This window comes from Suricata suricatta, chromosome 2 (assembly GCF_006229205.1).
Source record: "Suricata suricatta isolate VVHF042 chromosome 2, meerkat_22Aug2017_6uvM2_HiC, whole genome shotgun sequence".
Taxonomy (NCBI): Eukaryota; Metazoa; Chordata; class Mammalia; order Carnivora; family Herpestidae; genus Suricata; species Suricata suricatta.
This window is the reverse complement of record NC_043701.1, coordinates 81,027,927-81,040,165: the sequence shown is the minus strand read 5'-3', so window position 1 is coordinate 81,040,165 and position 12,239 is coordinate 81,027,927. Positions and strand designations below refer to the sequence as shown.

Genomic DNA, 12,239 nt, shown 5'->3' with positions numbered 1-12,239 from the left:
GAATGATAGCTTTATTGTCATGAAATTGATGGTGGACTTCATCAGTGTATAAAAATGGGCAAAATTAAGTTTCTGTCCTAATGTATTACTCTGAAGTACACTGGCAATTCAGGCAGGAAAAAAAAAAAAAGAATGAGAAAACTATTACATAAGTTGTGAGTTACTCTAAGAGATTTTATAATCTGTTATAAAAACTAAAGTCCTTTAATGGAAAACTCTTGCCTAGACATTCAGCTCATACAATGCTCCCTGTCTACAGCTTGGCCTCACCACACATTCCCTAACCCCCAAAGGATTACCTATACCCCAAAACAATTTGGCTATTGTTAGAGTCATACTGAGCTGTCATCTAGGGAATACAGTTCATAGTAACCAGATACTCCCTTTTTGTTCATTTCCTGATAAACAAACACTGCAAAGTCTTTAAGATTCATGAAGCAACAATTCTGTGTTAAACCGTATGGACTCTGAAATACACTAGCATTAAAAAAGGAGTTGTTGAAGACCCTGGAACCTCGGTTAGGAATCATGCACTAGAGTCAAGAAAAGAAATAATATGAAAACCAAACGTTCATAAGATCTGAGGTCCTGCACTTTGTTTTCATACTCTTTGATCAATCACTTTACATTCTGTCCTTTGTTGGACAGTCAAATTGAGTGCCTTTTACAATTTCAGCAGTTTTTAGTAGTAATAATATTAAAGTAACTTGCTAAGACCTAAAGTTACCATAACTTAACTTAACAAATCAAAATAGTTATAATACAAACTAAGTAAAATTTGAGAAATAAGAATTTGGTTTATAATATTTTCAGTTGATCACTGATCTAAACATTGGAAGTGTACAAATAAAGTTCAAGAACAACACTTTTAAGACACTTAAGAAAATGCAATAAATTATGTGCAGAGACTGAGACTTACAGACATTTCCAGTATATACATCCATTAGCAAATAATACCAAAGTGTAAACATAACTTAAAATAATCCTCCTCTATTTCCACTCTTAAAATGAATACAGAGAAAAACTTCCAGTGTGATCCAGATCACCTTTTCACCTTCAAAAATAAGCAAAAATGGCCAAAATTTATAATAGCAAGCACTAGTACTACTTGATTTTGACTAATTTAGTCTTTTAGTAGTAGAAAAGATCTGAATTTTGTAGTTCATGAACAGTGGTGGTTCCTTGTTTCTCATGATATTAACAAATAGTGAAGCACCACTCATCTCAAATATTAATAGTATCCAGTATGGCAGTTTCATTATCATAACCCTAATGAAGATAGTCAGAAAGACATACATAGTGACTCTGATCATTGTAAAACACAATATTAACTTATGTCAGTGTTTCTGAGTATTGAATGATCTGTAACAGCGACAGCATTATAAATTTCTAGTGCAGCCAATTCCAGATTTCAGATATTCAAGCAAGCAAAAAAAAAAAAAAAAAGAAAGAAAGAAAAATCACAATGTTCAAAATGCAAGATGGTGCTATATAGGCAAGAGCCCTCTTACATTATCTGTGACTTGGAACCTTTAAAAGCCTCCCCCAAACTCTGTGTATACAACATTTCTGGTGTAACATATGGACAGAGACCCCAGGCCCCTCATTGCCCCCACCATGTAGTAAAGGAAGTAAAATACAAGTCTGAGAATTTGTCTGGCCTCAACTCTTATTTTGAAACTTGTCCCTTAGAAAGGGGATGGCCTCATTTTTACAGTCAATGCAGGAAAGAGAACCAGAAACACAAGCATAAAAAGCAAAACAACAACAAACAACAACCAATCCTTTGAAATCTCTCCAGATGAATTTATTTTCTCCTCCTTCTGCCCTAGTCTCCTACACTTGAATTAATCTGATGACATCCTGAAATCTTTGATACTGGCTTTAAAATAAGTATTAACTGTCTCCACTGGTAGACTGTATCCTGTGTACTCTCTTAAACAAACTTTAACTGTAAAGTGGAAATCTCTAAAGAATGAAAGAATGGCTCAGAGAAACCATTCAAAGCATCTCTAAAATGTAACTGTCAGCTCTCCTTCACAGGAACATTCCGTGTGCTCAATAAAACTGCTTCTCTGGTTGAATGTTACTCAAATCTAAATTTTCTCTAACTGGTATTTCTATTTTTCTTAAAAGTACATTTGTTAAAACACTAACTGAGTCCACTTGGGAAATCTTAAGCAGAAAATATGTGACCAGTTCCCGATTGTGTCACAGGCAGACTGAAGACTAGCCAGAATGTTCCCCAGGAGAGGAAACCTGAAAATGTTGGTTTCCTTAAAAATCAATTTCCTGTTCAACTTGTTGCGGGGGAAAAAGGAACTACGTTATGTGTGTCAGTGTTGCTGAAATACTGAACACACAGCAGCAGCAAAGTAAACAATGGATCCCAATATCCCATGACTGCGCTAACGTCTGATTTTTTTCTTTGTTCAGCTAAATCTGGAGGATAAATGTTACCCTCAGAACCCCAAGGTAATACCCACATCCGCATTCTTAAGGCTTTTTGCTTCCTTCTGGGGTTAACAAATAACCATAATTCTTTTCTCTCTTTCTGATGCCCAGAAAACAGAAGACTTGCTTGCTTTTTGCCACAGGATGTAATCACTTGACAAGCACGCCTATTTCTACAGTGGGGTTGCTTCGCCGTCCAGACACAAAAATGAGGGGGAAACTTTCCCACACGGAGGGGGAGATTCTGGAGCCCAGATCTCATGGCAGAGCGGTGCTCTCCGCCATGCAGATGTGTGCCATTGCCCAGTATCAGGATTCCTAGACTGGAAAGTCGTGGCCCTCCACTAACAACACCAGGGTGTGTCGTGCTTTTGTTGGGCAGGGTGACATCGTTCTCCAAGCAACATAACCCACCCAACACAAAACAAGCCCATGGTAAGTAATAGAGAAACACAGCTATTTTGCATCTTTCACAAATGAGATCCTTGGTGTGGCAAGAAACCAAAGGTGGCTTGGGATTATTTCAGTAGGTGAACATTAAAATTGTATTCTCTTATTGCAGAAAATGCAGTTAGGCAACACGTGGTTCCCCCATCCGCCTAGCGCACGTCACCCCTGCCATCAGTTCCTTCATCCTCCGGAGGAGAGTGGGGCAGGAAAGAGGGGAGATCCGTCTGCCAGAGGGCGTGTGTTACTGCTCACCAGCGCCCTCTGTGGCAGCTGTCATCTTTTCGGTCTTTTTAGACTTCCTCTGCATTTGCTCTTGTTCCTTCCTCCTCAGCTTTTCTCTTTGCTTTTCCATTTTCTCTTGGGCCTTCCGAGCCTTCTCTAGAGATACCTTCATTTCCTTCAGTTTTTTTTTGACCACTGCTCGGTCCTGGGATGATGTCATTCCCAGAGCCTAGGAAGGAAATACATAAACAAATTGAACTTGACCAGTGGCCTCTCTGCTCAGGAAGAGGTTGATATCACAGTATGTTCAAACTTACAGTATGTTCAAACATAATCAAAGAGGTAAAAAAATGAGGAAGAGCGGATTACATTTGCCAAAAATCTCCATACTTGGGATTGGGCTTTGTTCTTTTAAGTTCCTAGCGCAGGAGGCTCTAAACCCCATTAAGTAAGTGCTTTCCAAATTGGTAATTAATGGGTGAATGAATTTTAAAAAGGGGGCACAGTTCTTCTTCCCCAACCTTTGGGCTGTAGACATTTACAAGCAAAAGTATTGCTAAACTCATCAATATTTTTAAAAGATAGGGTCAGGCACCTGCTGCCAGAGAGGCCTCCAAGAAGGGCAGGGAGAATGAAGTGGCTTCCTTTCTGCCAATGTAATCATTTACAATGAGGACCAAAAATGTCTTTGAGGCCAGAATGCTCATGTCAGCATGACTAGCCATTTTCTCCCTGTAGGCAGACCTATAAAGGAATCCTGTTAATGAAGAGGCTGCTTGATGAGCTTGGAATTCAGAATGAGGGGAGTTGGTTGCGTACTTTAAATGTTTCGTGACCTTCAGAATCAACAGCGGGACGCATCCATCTCCCCAACAGGGACAGCCTTGTCAATGGGGCCTTCATATTCGCAGTCTATTGATTGATCTCTAACCTTTTCAAGACTGTCAAGAGATACTCATCTGCCCTTCAGCCCAGCAGGGGGCTGAGGTTGGGGGTGGGGAGCCAAATGTAAGTTCCTTTTGCCCTTTTCCACAGGGGTAGGTGCCCCCTCAGTCTCTAAAAGGGATGGACTGGACAGGTGAAATGAGAGTGGGATGGAGCGGGGGAGACATGGCCTGCACGTACTTTGAGAAGAACGTTCTGTGGAGAACATCATCTCCGTATTTGGAGAGGTGTGCAGGAAAGAGTGGAGGTGGAGAAGAAATGAATAAAGAAGGAAAACTTCATGGATCTAGGTTTTAACTCTAATGTGATGAAACAGAGTCCACATTGGCCATTATCACAACCCATACTCCACAGGAAGTCAGTAGAGTTCAGCCATGGACCATGTGTGCTAGGTGGAAGCAGTGGAGTGAGTCCCTGGCTCTCCTACGTGGCAGCCTCTGCAGTCTGACTTAGAACCCTGCTGACCTTCCAAAACTTCGTTTGCTACTCAGAAATAATGCACCGTCCTTTCTGCTAACCGTTGATGAAAATTATCTCTCAGAGATGCAGAATGCTCTTCTCTAATGAAAACATTTTAGGTGCTATGAGCAATACAAATCATACCTGGTAACCTAACACAGACATATAATTCTTTACCTTAAGTTTATTTCCATCCAACTGCAGGAGTTGCTCTCCAGTGATGTTTTGGGCACTGAATTCAGATACATACTGCTCCAGATTTAGGCTCATTAGCCAGTGAGAAACCTGCTGCACGCTCCATTCATGAACGGCCCGATTCTGACACTGACTGTGTTTGGGAGACTGTCCATCATCAAGGATCTGAGATAGGAATGTTATGCAGCGTTGTTAAAGGACCAAAATGCTAGGGCTCAGCATGGCTTATTATGCTATCAAAAGGAATCTCTTGCCTCCTAGAGCCACATTTATTTTTAACCATAAAATGATTAAGCTAATGGTTCTAGGTGTGTGTGTGTGTGTGTGTGTGTGTGTGAGACACACACACACACACACACACACACACACACACACGTAGTTTTTACCTACATTGTTGAGGTATTTGGAAATTTAAAAATTCCCCCAGATAAAGTGACATTATTAATGTAGGAAGTTTTGTATTGAAAAATAACACTCCAATGTTGCAAGTCTTATGCTAGAACACTTTGGAAAGATTATTAGATCCAGAAAACAAGTATTTCATTAATCTCTATATGCAACGTATCACTCTGCATGTAGCTTGGGATAAGACATTAGATATATAAAAATACATTTAAAAATATTGAGGTATCTTTCCCTTAGAAGAGGACACATTAGGGGAATTTCTTAGGGGAAACTTCACAGCCATGATTTCAGGTGATTTCATGATTTTCAGCAAGCGAACCTGTGAGGAAGGCAGGGCAGGTAATGTCCATAATGACTTTTAATAAAGGAGGGAAGTGAGGCTAAGCAAGTCTACAGATCTGTCTGAGATCACGCAGCTAGAAACCGGGAGAGCTCAACAAGTAGCGGTTTATTCCAAATCTTAGGTTCGGCCCCGTGCAGAACATCGGTTTTAATAGTGCAGAGGGTAGCTGGGTCCCTAGCACCTCTAAGCTGAGAGGCGATGAAGATGAAGATAGGTCTGGGAGGAGCGACAAGGGTCACCTCGGGGCACACCGACAAGGGGATGGGGGAAGCCGAGATGAAGGCAAAGAAGGTGGAACAGAATGGACTGTGTCAGGGTAATGGCGATGGGGATCAGTCGAGGGACCGTGGAGGCTGAATGTGGCGATCCTCTTGACTCAGAAATAGCTTTTAAACTTAGATAGAGACAAGGGCAGAGAGTGAGACTATTTAGGACAAGGGAATCCTCCACCACAGACACCAGTATTCTTGTATTGAGTTTTAAACCATTTTTCGGAGAGGAAAGAGAAGGTTCGGACAATACCACATAAGCCACCACACGCAGCCCACTGATAGCTCACCTCGTCATCTATCATATCCAGGCTCTGAGTGAGGGAGCAACAAAGGAATCAAAAAGAAAAGTGTTATAGAAATAGGAGACACAACATACACAGTACAAAGTTTTAAAATTAAAATCACTTCAAGCCTGAAGAGTATGGGCAGAAAATTTAAGAGAAAAAGTTTCATTAAACAAAAATCATGTTAGAAAGAAATAACTTAGAACAAATATTTGGAGCAACAATATCTTTATTTACAGTGCTTCTCTCCCTCCCACCCCCTGCCCTAAATACTGGTATTTCTTTCCTCTCCTTATCTCCGGGGACACGAAGTCAATCACTAATGTAATTTCCTGCTTCTCTGTACACATTTATCTTCTGGGACTTCTTGGCAATGCTAATTTGACCCTGGCTTCCAAATAAATGATTCTCACCCAGTTTTCCTTCCTTTTGGGAACTGTATGCCTCTCTCCATTTCTACCGCAAAGGCTCTCAATGAGGGGCCATGCCCTACTCAATGAGGGGCCATGCCCCACTCAGGGTCTGGGCACAGGGGTGACGGTGGGGAAGGTGAGAAAGAAAGGGGGTGCACAGTCTGTATACTCCCCTGATTTCTGAGCTGTTCCCTGTGTGTGCTCTCTAGTGCCCAGGCTCCCATCCCTGCCCTCTGGTTAGCATCATCTCAATTAAATTAGAGAAAGGTGGAGGAGGTCCCTGGAGGGCTTCAAGGGCTCCTTTGTCCTCATGTTGAGATACAGAGGGAGAGAAATCATGATTTCCTATCAAACATGAAACCGTGATCCCAATGATTTATATACAAAATCTACTTAAGAACACCTTCCTGCTGGTAGGTGACGGGATCGGTGGGGGATCTGAGTGCCATGAGCGTACCTCATCTGACGACAGCACTAAGGACTGGGAGAGCCCTGTGGTTTTGGGTTCTGCTCCTAGGCCACTCAGGTCTGCCGAACTGGTACTGCTGGGACTGAAGTCATCGTTGAAGGTAAAATTCTGTAAAGATAAATGAAGCTCAGTGTTAATGAGCACAGTGAGTGAACCAGAGGTGGGTGTATTTGCAGGTTCTAAAAAGCTTCTCTTTAAGTAATGTTGGAGAAATTCACAATTGGTTTGGTGATGACCTTCAAGTAGCAGTGATTGACAACACTATGCCTTTTGCAATTGATAGGGAATTCTGGGTGCTTTCTCCATCAGATGAAAGGATAGGTGTCTTGGAGAAATGATTCTTCAATCTCTCTTCAAGGATACAGCATTCATTATCCTCTGCGACTGCTCAGAGGAGTCATATTCATAAGCCTATCTTCTTTGACCCTAATTGTGATGAGTAACAGTGCAAGTAAAAATACAAGATGGTGTGGAGAGCCTGAGTTATTAGGAACAGATGGCCATCCATATTAGAAAGGTAGCTTGAGCACCCCCTGGGAAGGATCGCTTGCTGTTGGCCATGATAAATGCTGTGAGAAATGGCAGATCCTCCCCTGGATATAACCTTCACAATGGGGGAGGTCACAGTCTGACAATACACTAGTCGTTATATGCTAAAACACAACTCTCACACAGCATCAGCAGAGCACCAGAGAGGCTACAGAACACATACACTTTCCAAATAATCACCTGGGTGGTGATCTTCATTAACATGTTCAGTGGATATCAAAGTCAAATACATTCACAATGACCACATAGCTGCAATTGTGAAAATATCTTAAGCCAAATCTGGAGTCTCTCCAGTGCAAGATAATGGTAGAGTTTGTGAAACTACATTTAGATTTCTCAGATCCAATACTGAAAATGTTACACGATCAGAGTGATCTACTGCTGCCAAAACTTCTTTTGCTACTAACTCTAGAATGACCGGCTTCCTAGGAACTCTGAGCCCTTGGCCAACACCATCTTGTTTCATATTCCACTTCCTTAGGAACTGGACTGTTAGGTTTCTGTTAGGTTCCCTTGCCACTGGGTTCAGGTGGTTGTCAAAAATAAGTACCATGCCAGAGGCTGGAGAAATCAGTTCCAGACAAATCCCAAGGTCTGCTAAAACTTCAGACATGCAGACTAAATCCGGGAACGTGAAGCTAGGCTAGTAGAACATTTACGCAAGAGAGCATTTCACACAACACATCACTAAGTGATACTGCCAACAGAGACATAACTCTAAACCCCATCAAAACCCTGTGAGCTGTGGACCTCAAGAAAAGGGTTAAATTCAAGTAACATTAATCACACATTTCTGTTTGAGAAGGAAAAGCAAACACAGATAAAAGGAGACCAAACAACATGTGAAAGTTAGCCACCGTATGTGTTTCAATAAAATGTTAGATAAGGTTTGCAGCGTCATGCTGGAAATCACCATCATGCATTTAAAAACAAACAACATCCATGCCTTATGTTTTCTAATTCTGCTGAAGTTAAAGAACTTTGGTGATGAGATGTAAGTTTTTCAACATGGAAGTTTGATTTAAAAAAAGAAATAAGTAAGGGTGCTATGTCAGCATTGGTTTGTTTTAAGGAGTTTCATTTAGATACATTGAACACATATTCAGTCCCAAATTTATTTGTTTTCCAGTAAATCTTGAAGAACGCAGTAAAAATAGCCTTGTAATGTAATTTCAAGTGGAATACTTGGTAAACAGATCTATCATACTGGTCCATGACTCAAATGCATCTTTCCCAGCATGGCTGTCAAACTGAGGTTAAACAGCAATATGTGAAAAGACAGGCTAATCAAAGATTAACGTACAATCTAGAATGGAACAGAATTAAAGAAGGTGATGGTTAACTGAGGCTTGCTTTCTCCCCACACAAAAAATACCATGCACGGTTTACTGCAGTGTTATCACATTGAATTCTCGGGTCCAGAGTAAACACACAAGTTGAGAATGCTTTCCAAAGACTGAAGAGGAGGAAGGATTTGGGGTTTCTTGTGTGCTTTTCAAATCCATGTGTTGTCTACCTTGGACCCCTTTTTATCTGAAATTAGAGTTTCAGGAGAAGACTGAAGGGGACTTGTAGGTGAAGGCAGGTTTCTGAAGGAATAGGATCCTTTTCGGCTTTCATTAAACCACGAGAAAGGCATGCATGGTGAGCGGGTGGTGGCCTGGGCTGTGGGGGATGGCTTCAGTTTCCAGTGTTCCAGCCTGCCTCTGAAGATCCTGTATTATAAAATAAATGGGCATGTTAGACAAAGAAAGGACAGATGTAACACTTGTTGAGCTGAGTTCTGATGGGACTCTCAATAAAGTTTGAAGAAAGAGTTTGAGAAATTGTTCTACACAACAGAGGAAAATTTTTGAATTTTTTACTAGGACATTAAGCTTAGTAGCTATCTTGTTTGAATTGAAATAGATTCTAGAACAACGGTCAACGTTTCCTTTCTTCTTTTTTTTTCAAGTTGCACAGAGCCCCACGTGGGGCTCGAACTCCCAAACTGGGAGATCAAGACCTGAACTGAAACCAAGAGTCGGATGCTTAACCAACAAAGCCACCCTGGTGCCCCATGGTCAACATTCTCATACCGCTATTGCCATAGTGAATTCTTATCAAATTTGCCTAATAAATGGATGTGGATGAACTAAAGTCAGGGAGGGGCACCATCTTTCTAAAAATGCTATGAGGTTAACTATCACAGCAGTCCCCTTATTTGGGGGAGGCAGCAGTGCCTTACCATTGGGACCATTAGCTCTTAGCCAGCATTCTTTCCTGGCCTCCCTCCTCTGAACTCATGCTGCCAAGAGTCTGAGACTTCGGAAAATTACGTATTTAAATAATTCAGAAATTTCAGGGTTTATGATACTTGAAGCAGAACACACCCCTTATTGGTTTTTCGCCACAATCTGAGTGCCTTTTTCTAGGAGGAGACCGGGCCACAAGTCTTAACACCCTACTTGGGGGTCTAGGATCTACCACCTCTTGAGTACATGGCCTTGGGCTTTCTCTTAGCCTCTATTTCCTCCTCTGTAAAAGGAGAATATTTTATGTATTTCCTATGTAGTTATTAAGAACTACGTGAGATAGTATGTGTGAAAGTGCTTGGGAAACTGTAAAAGTACAAAGGTCTATGGTTATTTATTTAACACTAAAAGGATTCAAAGTCATTTGAGAAACACACTTTGAAGACTGATATCCTGATCAGTACAAGTACTTGTATATTTATATTCATCTTTTGGTTAGAGAAAAATAATTACCAAGAGCTGAGGCAGAAATGCACCGTAGTGTCTGTGCATCTTGGAAGAGGTCAACCCTCAATATGTCCCAATGGTATTTACTATAATGTCTATTATTCGTTAGCTGTTGATATTATTCCAACAAAGAGATTCCTTTTTCAGTTCAAAGTGCCTCCGCACCACAGCCAGACAACTCCCGACCCACATGTAGAGCGGACTTCAGTCTTCTCAATGCTCATTTCAAATTTACATAACTACTAGAACACTCTTAACAGTCCCTGTTTATTTCCAAAGACTACTGTGAGAATCCAATGGGACAATATATGTAAAAGGATCTTGTTAACTGCAAAGCAATATAAAAAATGTAAAGGGATGATAAAAATAATGATTAAAGAGAAAGGAGATGTCAGTGAGTTTTGGTAGAATATTGCGATCATAGTTTTTGGGTGAGTAACACAGTTGGTCATTTAAAGACTCCAGAATATCTGAGGATTATGATGGTAAATTCCTTTAAAAACCAACTACAATAACAAGAAAAGGGACATATGGATAAGAGAGAAAGCCCAATGAGAGATGTTGATCAACCTTCAATTTCATCCTAAAGTCTAAATTGAAGTCTAAAGCTACTTACTATTAAAAGATGGGGTGGAGGGGGTACAATAATTGAACTTGAGACATCATTCTAGCAGAAGCAGGCTGGCATTCTGCAAGAAACACTTTTCATTCCTGGGTCATGGACAAGTGCAGTGTTTTCCAAACAAATCTGGTAAGAATCATCTGCGGCAGCTGCCAAATACAGATTCATGGGCACCTAGACTTCCTGAGTTAGGCTGTGGGAGAAAAGAAGGGAGGAGGTCCCCTGGAATCTATATTTTAACACATGTCTGAGCTGACACTTAGAGTTTTTAATAATATCTACATTTATTTTTATTATCCTGGATGCCAAGAGGAGGTTTCTGGAGCAGAATAGGTTACTATTTACTTACATAAACTTACTGCACTGGTTCTGAATGCCCTGATTTCTTCTTTCTAGTTGGACATAATGAAAACCAGTTGTCATCCTGTACTTGGGGTCTACACTGCAGGTAAGGAATCTAAAAAATGCCAATCTGGGTGCTTATATAGGAGAGGGACAGTGGTGTTGTTCTTACCTCCCCTCTGGCAGAGGGAGAGAAATCTTATCTCCTTAATGTAAACAAATTCAACTAGGGAAGGATCTTGGGTTCTTACCCTTCAGAAAGTAATATACTGTCTTAGGGGGAGATAAGACCAAACAACCCTGGGAATGTCTCCACCAGGCTGGGTTTCATTCCTCTCCCCATCCTGCTCCTTGGAAATTTACCTCTGGTGAGGTAAATTTCTGCGGTTCCCACTATCTATCTAGTCATAATTTAGTTTCTAAGGCTTGACTTTGAAGCTTAGGTCCCAGAGTCCAGTAAAAATTCTCAGAAACCTCTAACTGTGCAGAAACATAAAAATATTTTTTTCTGCAGTCCCACATTCTTATAACTGGACCTATAGATTATCTCCCCCTTTTGTTACGAACTTCTGAATCAATTAATCAAAGTAACATGGAAGTCTTTTTTAAAGCGTTCCACTCATAATTCCAAAAGGCACAGTAGGGCTTAAATATATGTATATTGTTTTAAAGTTTATAAACAGGCGATCATTAATGACAGCATGGCCATCTTGTCCAACTCCCAGTGAACTGCCTTTGTAACAGTGCTTTTGGGACCACCACCCCCTTCGCCACTTCTCTTTTTAATAGGTGGGAAATAAGAATATTATTACCTACCTGCTGTCTTTCTAATGCCTTTTTTGAAAAGGACTTTCAGTTCAAATTCTGACCATGCAACATTTTAAACAAAATCCCAAGACCATATCTAATTAAACTCTCTCATAAGAGTCTCACTGCCAGGAATATATTCAAGACTAATAATCCCACGAAGACTTGCGCATGCAGCACTGAAGATGGGTCCAGAGGCCACTGTGAGTGTGATGAATGACATCATGGACACTCAGCTTCGGGTGACATTCAGAGGCTTTCTTCTCC

At 40.9% G+C, this 12,239-nt stretch overlaps 1 protein-coding gene across 1 annotated transcript in view; it reads right to left on the bottom strand.

Moving 5' to 3' along the window:
• Positions 1-1,785: 1,785 nt before the first annotated feature.
• Positions 1,786-12,239, bottom strand: part of PPP1R9A (protein phosphatase 1 regulatory subunit 9A) — a 314,086-nt gene continuing 303,632 nt past the window's right edge. Inside the window, exons 16-20 of the mRNA XM_029918866.1 lie at positions 8,977-9,175; positions 6,900-7,019; positions 6,033-6,056; positions 4,708-4,890; positions 1,786-3,355 (exon numbers count right to left, since the gene is read on the bottom strand). Of these exons, the coding sequence (XP_029774726.1) occupies positions 3,146-3,355; positions 4,708-4,890; positions 6,033-6,056; positions 6,900-7,019; positions 8,977-9,175 (736 nt within the window). The 3' untranslated portion in view covers positions 1,786-3,145. The remainder of the gene's footprint in view (positions 3,356-4,707; positions 4,891-6,032; positions 6,057-6,899; positions 7,020-8,976; positions 9,176-12,239) is intronic.